Here is a 22,267-nt window from a genome sequence, read left to right on the forward strand (position 1 = left end):
CAACAACTCTATATTTGTTTGTCTTTCGTTAATTTTGATTAAGCTTTTACAACTTACCGGAGCCGTTGGCAGCGGCGGAGGCGGTCGGATCCTTTCTTGTGTTGGGCATGGATACGAGGGCAAGATGGCCCCCACCCGTATCCATACCATAGCAGGACGGGAGGCGACGTCAAAACGTCACTTCCGTCTTAAACGGCCAATTCATGTCATTTTTTCAATGCATTTTAGTCTAAATATGAGATCAGGGGTCTTTTTGACCCCAGATCTCATATTTAAGAGGACCTGTCATTCTTTTTTTCTATTACAAGGGATGTTTACATTCCTTGTAATAGGAATAAAAGTGACCCAATTTTTTTTTTTAGTAAAATAAAAAAACATGTTCTTTAAGCGCCCCGTCCCAACGTGCTTGCGCGCAGAAGCGAACGCATACGTGAGTAGCACCCGCATAGGAAAACAGTGTTCAAACCACACATGTGAGGTACTACCGTGATCATTAGAGTGAGAGCATTAATTCTAGCCCTAGACCTCCTCTAACTCAAAACATGCAACCTGTAGAATTTTTTGAACGTCGCCTACGGAGATTTTTAAGGGTAAAAGTTTGATGCCATTCCACGAGCGGGCGCAATTTTGAAGCGTGACATGTTGGGGGCGGGGGGGTCACTATGGACATAGTAAACAGGAAAACTAACAATAACGAATATGTGAAAAATTAGAAAAAAAAACAAGCAAACAAAAAAAAAACCTCAGGGCCAGATTCACAAAGAAATTACGCCGGTGTATCTATTGATATCATTTCAAAATTCCCGCGTCGTATCTTTGTTTTGAATCCTCAAAACAAGATACGACGGCTTCTGGGTTAGATCCAACAGGTGTACGTCTTCGTACGCCTTCGGATCTAAGATGCAATACTTCGGCGTCCGCTGGGTGGCGTTTTCCGTGTTGGGTATGCAAATTAGCAATTTACGACGATCCACGTACGTACGCGCGGCCGTCGCATTTTCTAACGTCGTCTGCAGTCGGCTTTTTCCGGCGTATAGTTAAAGCTGGTATTTTGCGGCATATAGATAGAATTGCCATGTTAAGTATGGCCGTCGTTCCCGCGTCGAAATTTAAATTTTTTTTTTTTCGCAAGTCGTCCGTGAATAGGGACTCACGTCCAAGTTCAAAAAATGACGTCGTTGCGACGTCATTTCGCGCAAAGCAGGGCAGGAAATTTCTGGACGACGCATGCGCATTTCATTTGAATGAAACCCGCCCCCAACCCGCCCAATTTGAAATCCGCCGCCAGAAATACACTACGCCGCAGTAACTTACGGCGCGAAAATCGCTAAAGATTCGAAAAATGCACCAGGTAAGGTACGGCGGCGTAGTGTATCTCTGATACGCTGCGCCGTTCTACATGTATGTGGATCTGCCCCTTAATCACTAAGGTATTTAACTATGAATTCAGTTTTTCGAACAGAACAATATAAACAGGTTAAACATATACAGTATATCAGCACACCAAGTCACAGTACAAAGCTGTATGTTACGAAATTCTACATTACATACTTCTGGTTGGGAGTCAGAGTCAACCGATGCCAGGAGGTCCAGCATGGAAAGCATGGCACCGGGATGGATGATTACTGCATCTGAACCTAGAGCTGTACTTGCATGAATTTTCAGGTCACCAACGTTTTTAGGAGGTATCAGGGAAGAAGTGGATACTGTATGGTAGACATGTCTGGAAGGAAAAAAGATGAAAGAATATCAAGAACTTGTCTTCTGTTTTGTTTTCCTCTGATGCTTAAAGAGTTACTCCACTTTTGTTGAGAGAAAAAAAAAAAAAAAAAACATTCCCCTCTGGGTGATCCATGTACATTGCAGGGATTTTAACAAACTTTTGCAGATTCCTACCTTTTGTTATTCTGAAGAAATCCCGAAAGTACCTCTGTACTGAGTAATGCCGCGTACAGACGATCGGAAATTCCGACAACAAAACCGTGATTTTTTTTCCAACGGAGACTATTCGCACATTTCAGCCTCGTGCTTTTCAGTCCGTAACATTGTGACGAATGTGCTCCATTACAAACGCTAGTTTTATCAGACCGAGCGCTTCCGTCTTATACTTAATTCAGAGCATGCGTGGAATTTTGTGCGTCAGAATTGTCCACACACACAATCTGAATTTACGAGAAGGGATTTTGTTGTCGTAAAATCCGACAGCAAATTTCCGATGGAGCCTACACACGGTCGGAATTTCCAACCAAAAGCTTCCATAGAACATTTGTTATCAGAAATTCCAACTGTGTGTACGCACCATTAGTCTTTTTTTTTTATTTTTTTTTTTTTTTTTTTTCCACGTCAGACATAACCACAGCAAGAGACCTGCTCATGATTTTATTCATAATTCCGTCTCTATTTCAGGTATAGCATCATTTGTGGTAATTTATTTATTTATTTATTTATTTATTTTTTTTGCTTGATTCCATATTTGTTATTCTGCTATTTGCATATTGTTTAAAAATTTTTTTTTTTTTTTTTTTTTTTTTTTTTTTTTTTTATTTATTTTTTTTTTTTTTTTTTCCAAACATAGCTTCTTTCAGCCCTTTAGCAATTTAGACAGGCTAGAGCTTTCCTCATATAAACGGGGTCCAACATGCTATCATTACGTGGTGACGTGGCGCAACCCCCCCTCCTAGTCCCTTCCCTCCCCCCCCCCCCCCCCCCCCCACTACCCTTCCCCCCCCTCCCAGACCATCTCCCGACTCCACCTAGCATTTTTATTGACTGTAATGCTGCATTCTTATTCCTCTCTCATATTTTCTGCGTATTTCCGGGACTTTTTGAAATCAATCCATGTTTCCCAGATGTCCTTATTCCCTACCTTGTTCTTTTCGCCACCGAATTTTACTTTCTCCCTCCTATAGGTCCCCTCTACAGAGTCTATCCACTCCCATATTTGCGGACTTCCCGGGTTTCTCCATTTTAGGGGTATCAATCGTTTTGCAGAGTTCAACAGATGCGGAATTAGTGATCCCCTGTATTCGTTCACTGGCGTTTCTCCTCCATGAAAGAGGACTATCCAAGGGTTATTTTCCAGTTCTTTTTTAGTTATCTCTTTTATCAAAGCCAAAACTTTTCCCCAGAACGCTTTGATTTTTACGCAGTCCCACCACAGGTGGGCCATCGTTCCTCTTGCCTCACAACCTCTCCAGCATTCCTCTGCCTCCCCTACTCCGAATTTGGCCATTTTATCTGGGGTGATGTACCACCCTGTCAGGCACTTGAAATTCATCTCGGCGGTTTTTACATCAACCGCCGAAGTATGAGTCAGGTTAAGGATTCGCCCTATGGTCGTCTTCCCCCTTGGGACTCCCAGGTCTCTCTCCCATTTCTGTATGTAGTTTAGCGTATCCGACTCGTCTATTTTCTGCAAATATTTATATACTTTGGAGATATTTCCTTTTGAGCTTTCGGTACTGCACAACTGTTCCAGTATAGTGTACTCCTCTTGTGACCTCAATGGGTGTGGGAGGCACTTAACGAATGACACCAACTGAAGGTATCTCCACTCGCTGAGTGCCTCCATTTCAATCCTGATTTCGTGGAGGGTCATAATTTTGCCCTCTAGTGTTATGTCTTTTAACTGTGTTCTGTTTTTGATCCACTTACCCCCTATCTCTTTAGTCCCAGGTGCAAAATATTCGTTTTCTTTCAAATCCATAAGGGGTGAGTTGAATTTGGTTTTTAATTGTTTGTGTAGTCGATCCCATATCCTTAAAGCATTGTGTGTGATTGCGTGTGTTGACGTGTATAGGGTTCTACGATGTGGAGGATTCCAGATTAATCTCCCTAACTGTGCTCTCGCTAACGTGCATTCAATACTTATCCACCTTTTATCCTGTGACTCTTTAGCCCATTCTATGACACGTGTGAGGACCGAAGCGTTATAGTATAATCTAATGTCAGGTACAGCCAGGCCGCCTTTTTTCTTGGTTCGTTTTAGTATTTGGGCAGAGACTCTGTGTTTTTTATTGTTCCATATGTACTTCATTAGGAGGGAATTCATTATTTTAATATATGACGGAGGTAAATAAATTGGGACCATTTGGAATTTATACAAAATTTTGGGGATAAGTACCATTTTTACCACATTTATCCTCCCAAACCACGATATTGGTCTATTATATATAGTTTTAATTTCTCTTTTGATTTCATCGAGAAGGGGGATAAAGTTTATTCTATATATTTTTTTCAAACTATTTGCCATTTTAATCCCCAAATATTTTATCTCTCTTTGCCAGGAGAAGTTGTATTTCTTCCGCAAGTATAGTTCTTCGTCCTTGTGGATATTAATATTCAAAATCTCCGTTTTTGTTATATTCATTTTAAAGTTTGAGACCTCGCCATATTGTTTTAAGGTATCTATTAACTTCGGGAGAGTGACTCTTGGGCTGCTTATGTAGAATAATACATCATCTGCGAAGGCTGACAGTTTATGCTCGTCTTCACCTACTTCTATCCCATAGATTTCTGGGTTTTGTCGGACCATCGCCAGGAGGGGTTCCAATGATAAGACAAAGAGGATGGGAGATAGGGGGCATCCCTGCCTAGTCCCATTTTTCATCTCAAAAGGAGCGGATAAGGATCCGTTAATTTTGATCCTTGCACACGGATGGAAATATAGAGTTTTGATTCTCCTTATCATCCCTGGACCTAATCCTATGAATTCTAGGGTTTGTATCAGGAATCCCCAGTCTACCCTGTCGAAAGCTTTCTCAGCATCAACCGACAGGAATAGACCGGGGGTCCCACTTTCTTTGATCTGCTCCAGGAGAAGAAGCGCCCTCACACCATTGTCTTTTCCCTCCCTCCCAGGTATAAAACCTACCTGGTCTGGGTGGACGATAGCTGTCATCGCTCCCTTCATTCTTTCCGCTAAAATTTTTGCATACAGTTTCGTATCTGCATTCAGGAGTGAAATCGGTCGGTAACCCGAGCAAGTCGTATTGTCCTTTCCCTCTTTTTTGATCACTGTAATCGTTGCTGTTAAAGCCTCTCTACTCATTTCATAATCAGTTCCAAGACCATTAAAGTATTGGCAAAGTCTGGGGATTAAGATGGTGCTGAACTTTTGTAGGTAGGCAGATGTAAAGCCATCTGGCCCGGGGCTTTTCCCCTTAGGAGTATTTTTTAAGGCCTCCCTTATTTCCTGTTCCGTTATTGAACCTTCCATCTCTTCTACCTCCTTTTCTTCTAATTTTGGGAGATTGGCTAACTGTAGTATTTCCCTACTCTTATCCATTTTTTCGCGTGGGCACCTGATCTTTTGTTGGATATCGTAAAGTTCTTCGTAGTACCCCCGGAATACTTCTGCTATTTTATTTGTCGCATGTACTAAGTCACCATTCCTGTCTCTGATTTTTTCTATAAAATTCCTAGTTTTCTTTTTTCTTACCATTCTAGCCAAATTTTTACTAGGTTTGTTTCCCCAGACATATCTTTCTCTCTCTGTCCGGTCTATATATTTCTTAGTTTCTTGTTCCGCCAGAGCTCTGTATTCATCCCTACTTATACTCAACTTATGAAATATTTCCCCTTTTTGCCCCTGTGATTTATGCGCCTGTTCTAGCCGATATATCTCCTCCCTTAATGTTTTTAATTTGCTCGTTCTTATTTTGTTTTTCCTTGCCCCTTCTACGATGAAGATTCCCCTTATATACGCTTTATGGGCCTCCCAAAGAGATGCTCTGGAGATACCCTCCTTATCGTTCTCCAGAAAATACCGTTCCAACTCTTTCTGTATCCTCTCCACTACCTCCTCGTCCCCCAACAGACTCTCATCCAATCTCCATTCTGGTGGTGTGTCTTTTTGTATAGAAGTTTTTATTTTTAAGGTTATAGGGGCGTGGTCTGATAACGTCATGATCTCACACCTTGCTTCTATCACACTCTCCAGAAGTCTGTGGTCGACGAGGACGTAGTCTATCCTCGAGTACGTCCCATGCACAGGTGAGAAAAACGTGTAGTCACGGGCCCTCGGATTGAGGATCCGCCATACATCCACCATTTGATTTTGTGTCATTTGTTTTATCAGTATTTTTAGTTGTTCACTATTTGTCCCCTGTGCACAGGACGTACTATCGAGGCTTGGACTCATACAGAAATTGAAATCTCCCATCAAAACTACATGTCCCTCTTCAAATTCTTTTAGTTTTCTCATAATTTTACTCATATATTTAACCGAGTTTACATTGGGGGCGTACACATTAGCTAGGGTATAGATCTCTCCTCCAAGTTTTATTTTCAGGAACAGAAATCTCCCCTCCGGGTCTGTTTGTCTATCCACCAGTGTGAATCGGATTCTGCGAGCGAATCCAATAGCAACCCCCCGAGATCGCGATGAGATTGTATCCCCATAATACCATATCGGATATTCTGTTGAGTAGAGCTTTATATTGGATTCCAAGGTAATATGGGTCTCTTGAAGGTAGGCAATGTCTGTTTTATACTGTGTTAATTCACAGAGAATTTTGTGTCTTTTAATATGGGAATTTAGTCCCTTTACATTATATGAGAGAAACTTGACATCTGTCATATATCTTTTTTTTTTTTTTTTTAAGTGTTTGGGATATTTTCTTGTGAAGTCGGTCAGATGGTCTCCCTACCTCCCCCCTCCCCCCCACTCTTCCCATTCCCTCCTCCTCCCTCCTCCATCCCATCTCCCCTCCCTCCCCCCTCCCCCCCTCCCTCCCTCCTTCCCCATCCCCCCTCCCTCCCTCCTCCCCCCTGGCCTATTCTTGGCCTATGAGCCTTGGATGGGCAATTCCTCGCCTTCACCCTCAACTCCTCTGATAGTGGTGGTGCTCGTGCACTCCCTAGACTCCCCCCCCTCCCCCTCCTCCCCCTCCTCCCCCCCCCGGTCCATGCTCCCGGAGATCCAGACAACTCATAGCCACACTAATCCACCCAAGTCGACAAGTCGGGGGGTTCTAGCTGCATTTTAGAGCAGAAATCATTCAGTTCTTCTGGAAATCTTAATCGAGCCGTTTTTCCTCCCTTAATGCCTATTAGGCATGCCGGGAAGCCCCATTGGTACTTTATATTTTGTGCCCGCATCAGCTCTAAGAGTGGTTTCAATTGTCTTCTCCTTGCCAGCGTTTCCTTAGATAGGTCAGAGAATATTTGTAAGTCAGTCTCTCTGTATCTCAGGGGGGGTTTCCCCCTAAGTCTTCTCCAGATTTCTGCTTTATCAACAAAATTCTTGAACCGAACAACAACATCTCTTGGCCCATATCTATCTATCATCTGGGGATTTCCCACTCGATGCACTCTTTCAATTTTGAGGGGCTTCGTTTCTGCTGGTCTCTCAAGTAAAGGGCAAAAAATTGTATTCATGATCTCCATGAGGTCTTCCTCCTTTTCCTCTACTATCGCTCTGACTCTAAGGTTCTGTCGCCTATTGCGATTCTCCTGGTCCTCTATCCTGTAGGCCGCCACTCTCTGGCTCTCGGTCAGGGCCCTAACCTGCCCCTTCAGGGTGTTTATTTCTTGATCCTGTTCCTCTAATCTCCTTTCCGTCTCTACTACCCTTTCTCTAAGTCCTCCGAGGTCCTCTCTCACCTTATTGATCTCTGTCTTTATGACATTTTCCATCCTTAATAGCATAGCATTCATTTCTGCCTTTGTGGGGGGCTGTGTGTCCTGTAAGTCCGAGACCAACACTTCCGTGTTATTATGATCTTGCTCGCTTTCTATTGTAGTTTCACCCTTAGAGCTCTCCGTACTACTTGCTCCCTTTTTTAATTCATTCTTCTTCTTTTCAGTCTTTTTTGCAAGCCCCGGACTTTTAAGGCTCCCCTCTTGAGTCATATATTGCTGTATGGAGCTATTCCCCGAGTTATTCTTAGTGGGTTTTAAGGTGACCCCTCTCGTCGATCTATTCATTTTATTGGAGGGTCTAATTCTCTTCCCCAGTTTGAATAAGGACTTTTTACAGTCTACGATAAATTTTTACTTAGCCTTGCCTGAGCTCCTCTGTGTGGGAATATCTATTCCCCCCTCGCTATTCTCTCTACTCCCCTCAAGAGAGGGGATAGGGCGGAGCGGGTAGAGAGGAGATAAGAGAGACGGAAGAGACGGCCGAGAGCCCCCTGAAGGAGAGGGAGTACAGTAGAAGGGTCCCCAGAAGGAGACACAGAGTGGAGGAACCGAACACAATACCCCGGAGTGGGGGTATCCAGCTCTATTACCACCGTGGTCAAGCCAGCTGTAGCTTAATCTTTCTATGTGAGGGCTATCCGCCGTGTATTTTTATGGCTTAAGCAGCGGTGATTTCTCTGGTGTATCCTCCTTACCCAGGGTAACCTTTCTCCGGGTTGGATTTCCCAAGCATCCAGTGAGGTTTTATATGTGTGTCTGTGCTTTGAGTAAAAGCAACTCTTTAAACTGTTGAGACTTGTCTTCACTGGGTTGTACTCTGCATATAGTTCTGTGTGTTATAATTTATACGGCCAACTTGCGGCGAGAAGTTACCCAGGGGCTTAATCTGATAAGATGCGGTATCTCTTATAGGCACCTGGTGATATATCTCAATTCAGAGTCTCTTAACGCACTGATACCTTAGCGCACGGTACTTTGCCGTGCTAGTCTCTCTGTGTGTTCCGCGTTAGTTGATCACTGCGCCTCATTTACATACAAGGATAGTCCTGCTACTTTATAGGTTATTGTATATATACAGTCATACTGGTAAGATAGACAAAATAACAAAAAAAAACAAGTGTCCAGCTCGCTCCACTACATATAAGATTTCTGCCACAAGTCTCTTCCCTGTGATCGTTGTAACTTAGGTCCCATCTCTTTAGGTAAACTTGTCGACTTGACTTAACGAAAATCAATAGATCACACGTAAAATTTCTACAGCATACTTTTCTCTGCGGCAATAACCAATAATTTAGCCCTAATTAACCCCATACGTGACATCTATCCAGTACATGCCCCGGGCTAGTGATTACTGGTAACCGCTCCTGACCACCACATTGATGATACTAAAAAAAAAAAAAAAAAAAAAGTCCTTTTGGCTCCGTGTTATATCACAATGGCAGAGTATTTTACTCTAACCTGTTCAGCATTTACTCATTGCACAGTTGGTAGGATATTTGCTAGGAAATCCCCATTATCTCTTGAGCTGCGGCTCTTGCTAGAAATTCCCCTTTATCTCCTAGCTGCGGTATCCACAGACAGTCCCATCACAAGAACACAGGACCGGGGGGAGTAGGGGGGGCCTCGGGAGTTAGGGGGGGGGGCATGCGGGATGGCACCCAACCCTGCTCGGCTCCGCAGAGCGCCTCACCCAACCTCAGGACCTCCTATTGCTGCCGCTGCCGACGCTGTCGATACTCCGTTCCTGGATCATCCTCGCTCGTGGCGGCGCGTCCTCCGTCCCCAGCTGCTGACTGCGCGGTGCTAGCCAATCACGCGGCTTCGTCCAGGTCACATGATGTCCCTCTGGGTCCCGTCTGGAGGATCCCTAGATAGGCCGGCCAGAGCAGGGCTGAGTCTCCGACTCGTTCTCCGGGGGTGTCAGCCTCTCACGCTGGCATCCACCGGTCCGAAACTGATTTCGTCGGCTCTCCGCTCCCGCTGCCACACGCCATAGAGTGCTCCGGCACCTCCCACCCTCACGTTCACGTGCGTCACGTCCTCATCTCCCCCCTTCCACGCCCCACTGCACCATTAGTCTAATGGGAGTGGTCTCATAATTATTAACCAGCTGCTGCAGAATCAGGGATCTAATAAGGAAAATTGCAAGGTTTGCATTGCTTTAGACGTTATTACCTATTGGGGGTATCTCACCAAAAAATTGTATTTCTGTTGCAGGGAATGCCAAAAATCTGACATATCTTAGTGTAGACTTCTGGGAAATACCATGAGCCAATCACAAGCAGGAAATTATGTTTCTAGGGTGTGTCCAGTACACATTCTGTACAGAACACCTCCAGGTAGCCACATTGCATGGCATTTTACAGAAAATGACAGAGCTGCAGATTAAAAACATTCAATTACACTATATGACTTGTTTCGCAATTGTATATGCTATATTTTTTTTTAATTTGCTTTCTTTCCCCCCATGAAAGTGGAGTTACCCTTTAAGTGAACAAACATCACAATACAATACAAGTGACATTTCTAATTTACTTCTCAGATAACAAAAAGACAAGAAAGACAAGAAAGGAAAGAACAATCCCTAAAATTATAGAACAATGCCAGCAACTGGGTTTTCCTTCCTTTGGATTTTTATTTTCCTTCTCTACTTTGAATGGGGCTTTGCTTTCTTTGGAAACTAGAAGCAAATAAAGTAGAGTGCACATTTGCGCTGTGGTGTTTCATTTTTTTTTTTTGTTTTTGTTTACAGCAGCATGATCACAGTAAGGCCATACTGCCACTTTATCAATTCTGCCCTTTAGAACAATAGTTTAAACTAGAAAAGATACAATTTCTGGGGAAATTGTGTGACGTGTTCTTGCCTCCACCAATACTCCTGACTGGAGACAGTGCCCCTGGAGATGTAAATGTGAACCAACAGTGTGTCGATCCATTGACCCATCAAAAACTGCCCCATCAAACAACTACCCCATCAAAAACTACCCCATCCTATTGCCCCATCAAAAATTGGTTGCTATGGAGGGTTGCCATGGACTGATTTCTATGGACTGGTTGCTATGGATGGTTGCTATAGATTGGTTGCTATGGATTGGTTGCTATGGACTGGTTTCTATATGCAGAATATGCTAGTATGCAGAAGTTACGCAGAGCCAAAAAAAACAGAGCCAAATCCCCTCAGCGTTGTGTGTGAGGAGATAGAATTCACCTCACCAGCTGTGTGTGAGGAGTTATAATTCACTTCAGCGTTTCCTAGGAAACCAATGTTTGTTTATATGCAGCCTCTAAGAACAGACCAGAGATTCTTGCCCTTTTTGAATACTTGTCCTTCAAGCGGTTGTATTTTAAAAACTATATCGTACAGCAAAGATCTTTATATTGTGAGAATCACAAGACCCAGACCTACATTTTGATGTATAGTATGTCTCTTAAATATTAAAATTGAAGGCACAGTCGCAGTTCAAATATTGCCCTTCAAACTTTAGGTGTCTAGACTGTAATTTCAATGGAAACCAATGGATGGCGTGAGTTGCAAACAAATGGTCATATTGTGAAAACGTTCGGGATGATGGCTTAGCCGTGGACACGTGTAGTGGCAGCAGGGATAGCTGAACGTTTTGAAATAAGATTTGTGTATGTCGGCTTGAAAATGAGGGAGTGGTGGCAGTTTAGAAATCATGTCCTGATTTTTCAGTTTTTGTCATGTCACACTCTAGATTCACCATTCATTCCTATGGGACAAATTTCGCCCCAAAAACGACATTATTTGGCAATAGCAAAGTAATAGCACACCGTTCGGGAACAATCCGCACGTTTCGGTATATTACTCATCTATGTAGTATAAAAACTGTGGGAGGAGTTACCATTTAAAATTTGGCTATAATAATAATAAATATATATGTGAGATAACAGTAAGTGTTCTTGCTATGCAAGAACACTTAATAATGTGACCTTATTTGCCCAACTAAAGACTGATCAGGAGAAGTGGCTAAGAAAGCACAACTTTGCCTTTTTTCCCCTCTGGACTTTTATATGTCCCAGAAAATCCCTAAAGCGGCCCATAAATTATAATTTTTTTATGTTCAACCAGAGGGTTGAATGAAAAAGAGTGATGACCCGATTTTGTGAGCCACACATTCAAGGTCAATGGGGGAATCACTCTCGCTGAGCATTTATATTTTGACAGCGGGGGGAACTTCCCCACCGTAAGAATATACTGATCAGCACTGCCAGCTATTGTGCCGATTATGCAGAAATTTTACAACAGGATGGTTGCACAGAAGTCAATTGGTGGATACCCTTCTGTACAAGCACCATGCCAATACATGGATTGAAATTTGATCGATGTATGGCTGGCTTAAGCTTTCAACTTGGTCTTTCAAAACCCTCCTCTTACATAACAAGGTAATGGAATTGTATAAATATAGAAAGGTGTATCCAAAGCCTTGAGTATGCAAGTCAGTACTTTTCAATCACTTATTAAGAAGTGGAAAATCCGGTGATCTCTCAATACCAAGACAAGGTCTGATAGACCAAGAAAGATTGCAGCCACAACTGCCAGAAGATTTGTTCTGGATACAAAGAAAAAAACTCACAGGTAACCTCAGGAGAAATACAACCTGCTCTGGAAAAAGACGGTGTGGTTGTTTCAAGGAGCACAATATGGTACTTGAAGAAAAATGAGCTGCATGGTCCAGTTGCCAGAAAGAAGCTTTTACTGCGCCAATGCCACAAAAAAGCCTGGTTACTATTCTGGAGTGTCAATTACATTCTCTTGACCTTAATATCATCGAGCCACTCCGGGGAGATCTCACAAGTGCGGTTCATGTAAGATGACCAAAGACTTTGCATGACCTGGAGGCATTTTGGCAAGACAAATGGGCAGTTATACCACCTGCAAGAATTTGGGGCCTCAGACAACTATTACAAAAGACTGCACACTGACATTGATGCTAAAGGGGGCAAAGCACAGTATTAAGAACTAAGGGCCAGATTCACATAGAACTGCGGCGGCGTAACGTATCTTCATCGCAAGTGCCTGATTCACCAAACACTTGCATGAAAACTTACGCCGGAGGCCTCCGGCGTAAGCCGCGTAATTCAAAGGGGTGTGTGCCATTTAAATTAGGCGCGCTCCCACGCCGGACCTACTGCGCATGCTCCGTTTTGAAATTCCCGCCGTGCTTTGCGCAAAGTGACGTCATTTTTTCGAACGGCGAGGTGCATAGCGTACTTTCGTATTCCCGGACGTCTTACTCAAGAATTTTTTTTTAAAATTTTGACGCGGGAACGACGGCCATACTTTATACAGCACATACGTGGGCTGTGTAAAGTTAGGGCAGCCAAAACGACTACTAACTTTGCGACGGGAAACTAGACTAGCAGCGACGTAACGAACGCGAAAAACCGTTGTGGATCGCCGTAACTACTAATTTGCATACCCGACGCTGGTTTACAACGCAAACTCCCCCCAGCGGCGGCCGAGGTATTGCATCCTAAGATCCGACAGTGTAATTCAATTACACCTGTCGGATCTTAGGGCCAACTATGCGTAACTGATTCTATGAATCAGTCGCATAGTTAGGAAGACCCTAAAACAGAGATACGACGGCGAATCAGGAGATACGCCGTCGTATCTCTTTTGTGAATCTGGCCCTAAGGGTATGCAGACTTCTGAACAGGGGTCATTTCATTTGTTTACTTGTTGCCATGTTTTGTTTTATGATATTGCCATTCTGTTATGACCTACGGTTACAGAATATGAATCCCATAAGATTTAGGCTTCATTTCCATGGACGTTTTTGGAAGTTTTTACAGCCACTTTTCTGAGCATTTTTTGTTAGTCTATGGCCTCATGCCCACCATGACGTTTTTGAGCTGTAGATGGCTGAGCCGTTTTTAAGCTGCAAAAAAACCAGGACCAGTGCGTTCTGAAGCTCCAGTGTTAGAGCTGTAAAAACGCCAGACGTTAAAAAACGCTCAAAAACACGCAAAAAACACTACCGCTCCAGCTCAAAAAAAAAAGAACATGGACAGGCGTTTTCAAGCTGTAAAAAAGGCTAAAAAAAGGGGCTGTAAAAACGTCCATGGAAATGAAGCCTAAAAATTAAAAAGGAGTGTGCTCTGCAGCACTCTAGTTTTCTTAAAAAAAATGGTACATACTGTATATTACCAATTCTTTAAGGGTATGCAAACTTTTGAGCACAACTGCATGTGCAGTAATAATTACACACTTCCAATTTGTGTGGCAACAACAATGCTTATGCACACACTAACAATGCATACGCTTGTACAGAAGTGCTTAAAATACACTCAAACTCCTGCATGTGCATGACCACATTTAGGCTTCTTTCATAAGGCTGTAAAAAAAAACGCATTTACAAATGTTTTTTAATTTACAGATTTGAATACAGCCACATTGTTTTCAAAGAAAGCGTTCACACTGTGGTGTAAAAATGAACTGCGTTTTGATCTGTGACACAAAATCTGCATCTGAGGACATGCATATATGTCAGATGCAGGTAATGAAAAAAATAAATAAAATTAATGCTTATTATAAAAGCTGAAACATTTGTACAGTAAAACCTTGGTTTCAGAGTAACTTTGTTTGAGAGCGTTTTGCAAGACAAGCAAATGTTTTAATACATTTTATATACAAGCGATGTCTTGATATAAGAGTAGCATTATGTTGTCACAACCGAGTATAAAAAAGAAGAGAGGTGCCGCTAAGTGTAGCAATACGATTACATTTAAAGCGGTTCTCCACCCAAAAGTGGAGTCCCGCTGATCGGAACCCTCCCCCCTCCGGTGTCACATTTGACACCTTTCAGGGGGGAGGGGGGTGCAGATACCTGTCTAAAGACAGGTATTTGTACCCACTTCCGGCCCGGCATTCACGGGCAAAAGACGGGCATTCCGTCACATCCCGTCGCCCCCCTGTTGTGTGCTGGGAACACTCGGCTCCCAGCACACAGCGGGAGCCAATCGGCGGGCGCGGCGCGACTCGCGCATGCGCCGTAGGGAACCAGGCAGTGAAGCCGCAGCGCTTCACTTCCTGGTTCCCTCAGCGTGGATGGCGGGGGGAGCAGCAGAGAGACGAGCGATCGCTCGTCCTCTGCTGCGATCGGCGCTGGACTCCAGGACAGGTAAGTGTCCTAATATTAAAAGTCAGCAGCTGCAGTATTTGTAGCTGCTGGCTTTTAATATTTTTTCCCATGGCACATCCGCTTTAATGAAGGTACAACATTTAGCAACTTATTGCTACACTTAGAGGTGCCTCTTCTCTTTTATACCCTGTAAAAAAAATGCTTTGATATACAAGTGCTTTGGATTACAAGCATTTTTCTGGAACGAATTAAGCTTGCAAACCAAGGTTTTACTGTAGTAGGATAAGCAACATTTTTACACCCACGTGAATGGCCGCATGCACACGGGTATGCTCCAAATACGCTGCCAGAACAAGTCTGACCACTGGAATACAGGTAGGTTGTGCTTCCAATTAATATGAAAATAAGAAAACTGACCATGCTGGGATGGATGTGCTTCCATGCCAAGCATTGTCAGTTTGAAACAGGAAAGCAGGGGGACTGGCAGGATCATCAGGTATTTCAAACAAACAAAGGAAGCAATGCAAAGATAACAGGATACCTTTTCATTCAAGTACACAGTAACACAGACAGGAATATAAAATGTTGGGGGTCACATACACTTTAACACTATCAGAGCTAGTAATACTATTGTAGTGATTAATCAACCACCATGATGAATAAGAGCCTTGTAAAGCAGTACCTTTTCCTGGAAAGAGCTGGAGTCCCCCAAGGTGAAGGGAGAGTGGTCTCATTTGTCAAACAAGGTGGGATCTGTTCTGCACGACTGCAGATGTAGACAGACATGAACAAGACAGAAGAGTTAGAAAGACAAGTGGGAAAAGATTTGTTAGTTGCAGAGAATAAGAACAGAATTCTAGTAATAAAAGAACAGACAAGAGACGCCGATCAAAACATAGGGCTGCTTTAGATGGACCTTTTTTAGGCAAGAAAATAAGCAAGAAAAACATGCACCGACTACAGACACATTTATATATTTTTAAATGTGGTACACAGGATTTAAACTTCCACAGACTTCTATGCTGGGCTTTGGAGAAAGGTTTTCCTTATAATGTCCATAGGAAGTCATATTACAGAGTCCCAATTACACTGAGGTATTTAAGCACTATCCCTGGTGGTTAAGATCAGTCGACATTGCTCATAAACAGGAAAAACACTACAGAAACGTATGAAAAAAGCTTCACCAGCTATGAATAGTCCAACATAAGCACCGATCGCCAACCAGCTATAGCAATGGCGACGTGACCTAGATGTGTTTCTTTAATAAGCCTAACTAATAGGACAGCAAGTGGCTAAAGCAACCTTGTAATACTGGATATGTTGCTATTAATTATTGCCCTTTCCACATCATCACTGTTCTCTGGACTACTAAAATCTTCAAATTCAGCTTGCATGGTTACCCAGCATTAGTGCTACCCCAGTTACTACTGTCACTTCCTGGTAGGCAAAAAATATGTCATAACAGATCACCTCTAAAGTTTTAGTGCTGCACAACTTTCATTTTATATCAAAAGAGACTATGCCGGAGCCTGACTATATCTTTATTACACAAAGGTCCAACAAAGACAAAATTGAGAACACACACACAGAGAAATTGCTTTTCTTACAAAAACGGAAACCTGTGATGTACAGCCATGGCCAAAAGTTTTGAGAATGACACAAATATTATTCTTCGCAAAGTCTGCTGCTTCAGTTTTTATGATGGCATTTCAGCCCTGCCACAAAAGGACCAGCTGACATGCCAGTGTTTCTCTCGTTAACACAGGTGTCAGTGTTGACGAGGACAAGGCTGGAAATCACTCTGCAATGCTGATTGAGTTAGCATAACAGACTGGAAGCTTTAAAAGGAGGGTGGTGCTTGAAATCATTGTTCTGTCTCGGTTAACCATGGTTACCTGCAAGGAAAACCCTCTTCCCCTCCTGAAGACTCCTAAAACAGGTAAATTATGTACGTTATCTATATACTAATGCTAGCAGCATGAGGATTAAAAATAATCAATGTTGGTTAGGAGAGTGAAGTTCCACTTTAAAAAAAAAATGCAGGTATACCTGCAAAATAAGAACGTAAATACAAAAATACCGTACACAACTGTTTTTAATGCAATATTTAAAAAATGGAAATCCTCCTTCATCAACATTCTGTACTCTAAAGTAACCCGTCATAATTAAAATACAGTGACTGCTGACCTCTTTGTAAAATACTAGTCTGACAGGCTGTTATCTTGTTCTAAGACAGAGGTTAGGAAAGTCAGAATATTGTATCTACATATATTTTCTAGGTCATCAGTCTGAAAATAAAGATTTACGCAACCAGCATATTAAAGTGGTTGTAAAGTTAAAATTGTTGTTCTACCTTAATGCATTCTCTGCATTAAAATAGAAGTATAGGAATTGAAATAAATAAATAAACAATCATAATTACTTCTTAGGTAGATGTAGCATTAATCCAATGCTGCATCTGTCCCCTGTCAGCTCTATGACTGAGATCTGAGCGATCATACAAAGCTAAAATCGTTCAATTCTTCATTGAGCAGAGAGCCATTCATGCAACAGCTCTCTGCTCTGCCCCTCCAGCGCTCTCTTGAGAGCCAGGCTGTGGAGAGGTTGGGAGCTGGCGAGACTAGCCCAGTCTCGAAATGGGTCACTGAGAGGCTGGGCCAGCTGCTGGTCAAGGCATCTGGGTAGTTCCCGACATTAAAGTCGGGATTAATTCAAAGCCTGGACCGACTGAGTGACATCAGCCGACAGCAGATTTTAGCTCGCTGCCAGCTGAAAATGGGTCAAAGGAGTGCAGAGGAACATGCACTCCTGTGACCCACAGGAGCAGTTGGGTTAAGAGAGCTTTGGCCCTACTTCACAGTTAAAGCGGGGGTTCACCCTGTTAAAAAAAAAAAAATGTTTTTTTTTATTAGACCATTACTTTCAGCATCGTAGCGCGAGCTACGGTATGCCGGTCCTAAATTTTTAATCCCCGTACTCACTGTGCTATCGATGATTGAAGAATCCGGGGAATGGGCGTTCCTATGGTGAGAGAAGGTGATTGACGGCCGGCCCTGGCACGTCACGCTTCTCCGGAAATAGCCGAAATAGGCTTGGCTATTCACGGCGCCTGCGCATAGCCTGTGCGCAGGCGCTGTGAATAGCCGAGACCTACTCCGGCTGTCTTCGGGGAGCGTGACGTGCCAGAGCCGGCCGTCAATCATCCTCCCTCTCCATAGGCACGCCCATTCCCCGCGGGAGTCGGATTCTTCAGTCATCGATAGCACAGTGAGTACGGGGATTAAAAATTTAAGACCGGCATACCGTAGCTCGCGCTAGGATGCCGAAAGTAATGGAATAATGAGGTGAAGGAGGGTGAACTACCGCTTTAAGGTAAAAAAACTTCTAACTATCTTTTCTACCTGGCCCTAAACCAAGGATGCTAAACCTTTTGAAGAGCGAGGGTAACTTTAGTGAATTGGTAACCGGTCGTGGGCCACAATGAAGTAAAATTGCTCTGAATTTGGGATTTTTAACCACTTAATGTCCAGGCCTTTTTCTGACATTTATTGTTTACATGAAAAATATGTATTTTTTGCTAGAAAATTACTTAGAAACCCAAAATATATATATGATCACAATGATACCCCACATGTGGTTTAACCACCATTTACATATGTGGGTACGACTTATGTACGCGTTCGCTTCTGCGCATGAGCGTGGAGCGGCGGGCGCTTTAATATTTTTATATCATTTTCTTATATATTTTACACTGTCCCTTTCAATTATAATTTTTTTTATCACTTTTATTACTATTACAAGGAATGTAAACATCCCTTGTAATAGAAATAAGCATGACAGGTGTGCTTTATTGAAAGATCAGGGGTCAAAAAGACTTCATATCTCAAAAAAAAATCTTTTAGGAGGGGAAAAATAAAAGCACATCCCTTTACGGCTGGGTGGTGGAAGGGATGTCAGACGTCGCTCTGGTCCTCCAAGGGCATAGAGCCGAGTGGGGGCTATCATGCCCTCACTCGGCTTTCTGCCCGACGATTGGCTGCACCGGATAGCTTCCCGGGTTACGACGGGGCCGGTAAGCTTGGGAAACATCGGGAAGAGGGTCCCTATTAAAAAAAAAAGTGATCACTGCTGCCATAACCCTGGTATTTAACTTCAAAGTAATAACGTATATTTACAATATAGAAAAGCCGCGCCCAAAATTAAAACAAATTATTTTGTAACATTAAAAAAGTCTATAAAAGATGAGAGGAGTAATGAATTCCGAGCAGCATCAGACAAATAATTCAGGTGAAAGGATCCAAGGCCGATTTGCATGTAGGGACAATAGCTGGTCAAATTTTCAATGCACCAGGTGACATGCATGCAGTCTGTGTTGTCCCACCACCAGAGACATATAGCAGCTTACCAGATGGCAAGCCTTTGATGCAATTGGCTATAGCCCAGCCACGGCCTTTCAATCCCCTGGACTAGGACACTCCGAGGTTATCAACCAGATCGCAGCCTCAAATGGAAAATGATGAGTGATTGCGGTTTGAGACGCAAACACAACCCGTCAGCAGAGCAGCGGCAATTAAGCGGTCCAAATTGCATGCATCGGGAAATAGAGAGGGACGCAATAGCGTGATACCGTAAGGTATAACAAATTTATTAAAACGATAGTGTACTTACACTTAAGAAGATAAAAAACAGCATGTAGCAAACAGATAAAAGCCGGCCGGCTTAAGGAGCCCTCCTCCTAGGCGTGGTGACGTCACTGACGCTGCCTCCAGACGCGTTTCGTCCTATTGACCCCCATTGATAACGTCCAATAGGACGAAACGCGTCTGGAGGCAGCGTCAGTGACGTCACCACGCCTAGGAGGAGGGCTCCTTAAGCCGGCCGGCTTTTATCTGTTTGCTACATGCTGTTTTTTATCTTCTTAAGTGTAAGTACACTATCGTTTTAATAAATTTGTTATACCTTACGGTATCACGCTATTGCGTCCCTCTCTATTTCCTGATACATGCAATTTGGACCACTTAATTGCCGCTGCTCTGCCGACGGGTTGTGTTTGCGTCTCAAACCGCAATCACTCATCATTTTTCATTTGAGGCTGCGATCTGGTTGATAACTTCGGAGTGTCCTAGTCCAGGGGATTGAAAGGCCGTGGCTGGGCTATAGCCAATTGCATCAAAGGCTTGCCATCTGGTAAGCTGCTATATGTCTCTGGTGGTGGGACAACACAGACTGCATGCATGTCACCTGGTGCATTGAAAATTTGACCAGCTATTGTCCCTACATGCAAATCAGCCTTGGATCCTTTCACCTGAATTATTTGTCTGATGCTGCTCGGAATTCATTACTCCTCTCATCTTTTATAGACTTTTTTAATGTTACAAAATAATTTGTTTTAATTTTGGGCGCGGCTTTTCTATATTGTAATTTTTTCTGTTATCACACGCTAGCCGCTGCCTGAGGACTGTGTTGTGGCAGCGCGTTTTTTTTGTTTTATTTTAACGTATATTTACAGTTAGGCAGTTGGCAAGTGGTTAATTCCAAATAGCATAATGAACATTTTCCTCCTACAGCCGCATAATTCCAGTGGGAGGGAAAGGAGGAGAAGATGGTGTTCAGTGGTTGCAGGGGGGGGGAATAGAGAGGATCAATTCCTGCACATGTTTTAACACTGATGCACTGCAGTTTACCTGCATTTTGCCAAAGGGACTGGCCAAGGTTCGAACCATGGGAAGGATGAATGTACCCAAGTTGATCGATCAACCAACTTGGGCACAACCCAATCTACCAATCTATGGGATTTTACATGCAATTATTGCTAGTACCCAGCCCCCCCCCCCCCCAATGTGGGAGGGATTCACCCAGTGTTGCAGGAAAGAAAATTGCTCCTTCTATGGCTGGCTTTATCATAGGATTGCCTATCTTTGTTGTTTTAGTCTTTTCATGTATGACTATACGATTTGTACATTTGTAGCCCATTTCTAGAAACTGTTTAAAATGCCAAATGCTTAATAAACAGTTATTTGACAATAAAAAAAATGCGGATACAGACCTTTTTACACAGGGTATACAGGATAGATGGGAGGAGGGGAGAGGGCGGATCAGTAATGATCCGCCTCCGTATGCTCCGTTTGCTCGGCGGGGATCGCTCAGTTGATCCCCGCTGAACTGGAGAATGACAGGGCGGTCCCCACACACTGTGCAGGGACCACCCTGTCTTTTCTTCGCTCTCCCCTATGGACCGTATGCCTGTGTTTATCCGATCCGATCCACAGACTGAAGGAAAAAATAGGGTTTTCTTCCGTCTGCAAAATCGGATCTTTGCGGAGGCGGACGAGATCAGGTGTCAGCGGATGTTCATCCGCTGACATCCGCGATCTCATAGGGACCAATGTATGTCCATTTTTCATCCACAAACGGATGGATGAAAAAGCGGACATACGGTCCGCACGTGTGAAAGGGGCCTTACTGTAGCCTCTTCCACTTTCAGTGGTGTTAGGTGTGCATTTCTAGACAGTTTTCCTATAGTAGAACGTTACATTTGTCAATTTTCCAACAGGTACAGTAATGTTTTATCTACTTTGCTGTCCAATGTAACATATCCCAGAAAGTCTATAACTCAACTGTAAACTCAAAACCCATTAGTTAACATTATGGTACATGGCATTGCCTTTAACCATTGTTATAAGGAAGCTGGCTAAAACTACAGCATTTGTATTGTTGTCCTTTATCTATGGATCCATTGACACCAACAAGATGTGCAACTGATTACATAACATCTAGAACCTTTTCCTCTTTTGGCTTCTCTGCCAGGAACAGTATTTCCAGCACCTCAATAAGATGTGACAAATGAAAGAAAACATGCCCGGCAGTGTTACTTTGCAGACACCACCTGACCATAACCATGACAGGCCTTTTTCTACTTCAGGAGGATAAATTAAGTAGACAAGCTCCAGCTCACGATGTTTCAAGAAGCACTTTTAAAGAAGATTAAAAAATGTCACAAACAGATTTGTAGAATTGTAAAATTTCCATAAAGCCCACCTAAAACTAAAGCAGACTATATATTATGCGATTTTCTTTCCTGCAACCACAAGGGGGTGGGATAGTGGTGCACAGAGCCATCCCTGCTGGAAGAACAGCGATAGCTGCTAGCGGCTATAGCCGCTTTTAATGATAAAAACTTGACATACTGGTTGTACCCAAGTCGATCAACTGATGGGGATAAGCACAGCAGCTCCAGCCATTGCCTCGGGTCCTCATTGGATAGATGAGTTGCAGCAGGAGCTATTGGCTCCTGCTGCCATCAATTAAATCCAGTGACACAGGAGCCGGGGCCAAGATCCTGCTGTCTGTCAATGGAAGCAGCAGGACTTGGGAGCGCGCCTGCAGGAGTGCCCCCATGAAATGTGGCTCTCAATGGGGGCACTCGAGAAGTAGAGGAGCCAGAAGTGCCGTTTAGGGATCCCAGAACAGGAATATTGGCCCACTCTGTGCAAAACGCTTGCACAGAGGAGTTAAGT

At 43.3% G+C, this 22,267-nt stretch overlaps 1 protein-coding gene across 5 annotated transcripts in view; it reads right to left on the reverse strand.

Moving 5' to 3' along the window:
- The window catches only part of WDFY3 (WD repeat and FYVE domain containing 3), a 365,507-nt gene that overhangs the window by 166,112 nt on the left and 177,128 nt on the right, over positions 1-22,267 (reverse strand). For 3 of the 5 annotated variants that reach the window (XM_040326514.1, XM_040326522.1, XM_040326505.1), the window contains exons 14-15: positions 15,433-15,516; positions 1,552-1,723 (exon numbers count right to left, since the gene is read on the reverse strand). In XM_040326514.1, the coding sequence (XP_040182448.1) occupies positions 1,552-1,723; positions 15,433-15,516 (256 nt within the window). The remainder of the gene's footprint in view (positions 1-1,551; positions 1,724-15,432; positions 15,517-22,267) is intronic. The other 2 variants (XM_040326535.1, XM_040326529.1) reach the window with 1 other exon arrangement.

The sequence above is a fragment of the Rana temporaria genome, chromosome 1, assembly GCF_905171775.1.
Source record: "Rana temporaria chromosome 1, aRanTem1.1, whole genome shotgun sequence".
Lineage (NCBI taxonomy): Eukaryota > Metazoa > Chordata > Amphibia > Anura > Ranidae > Rana > Rana temporaria.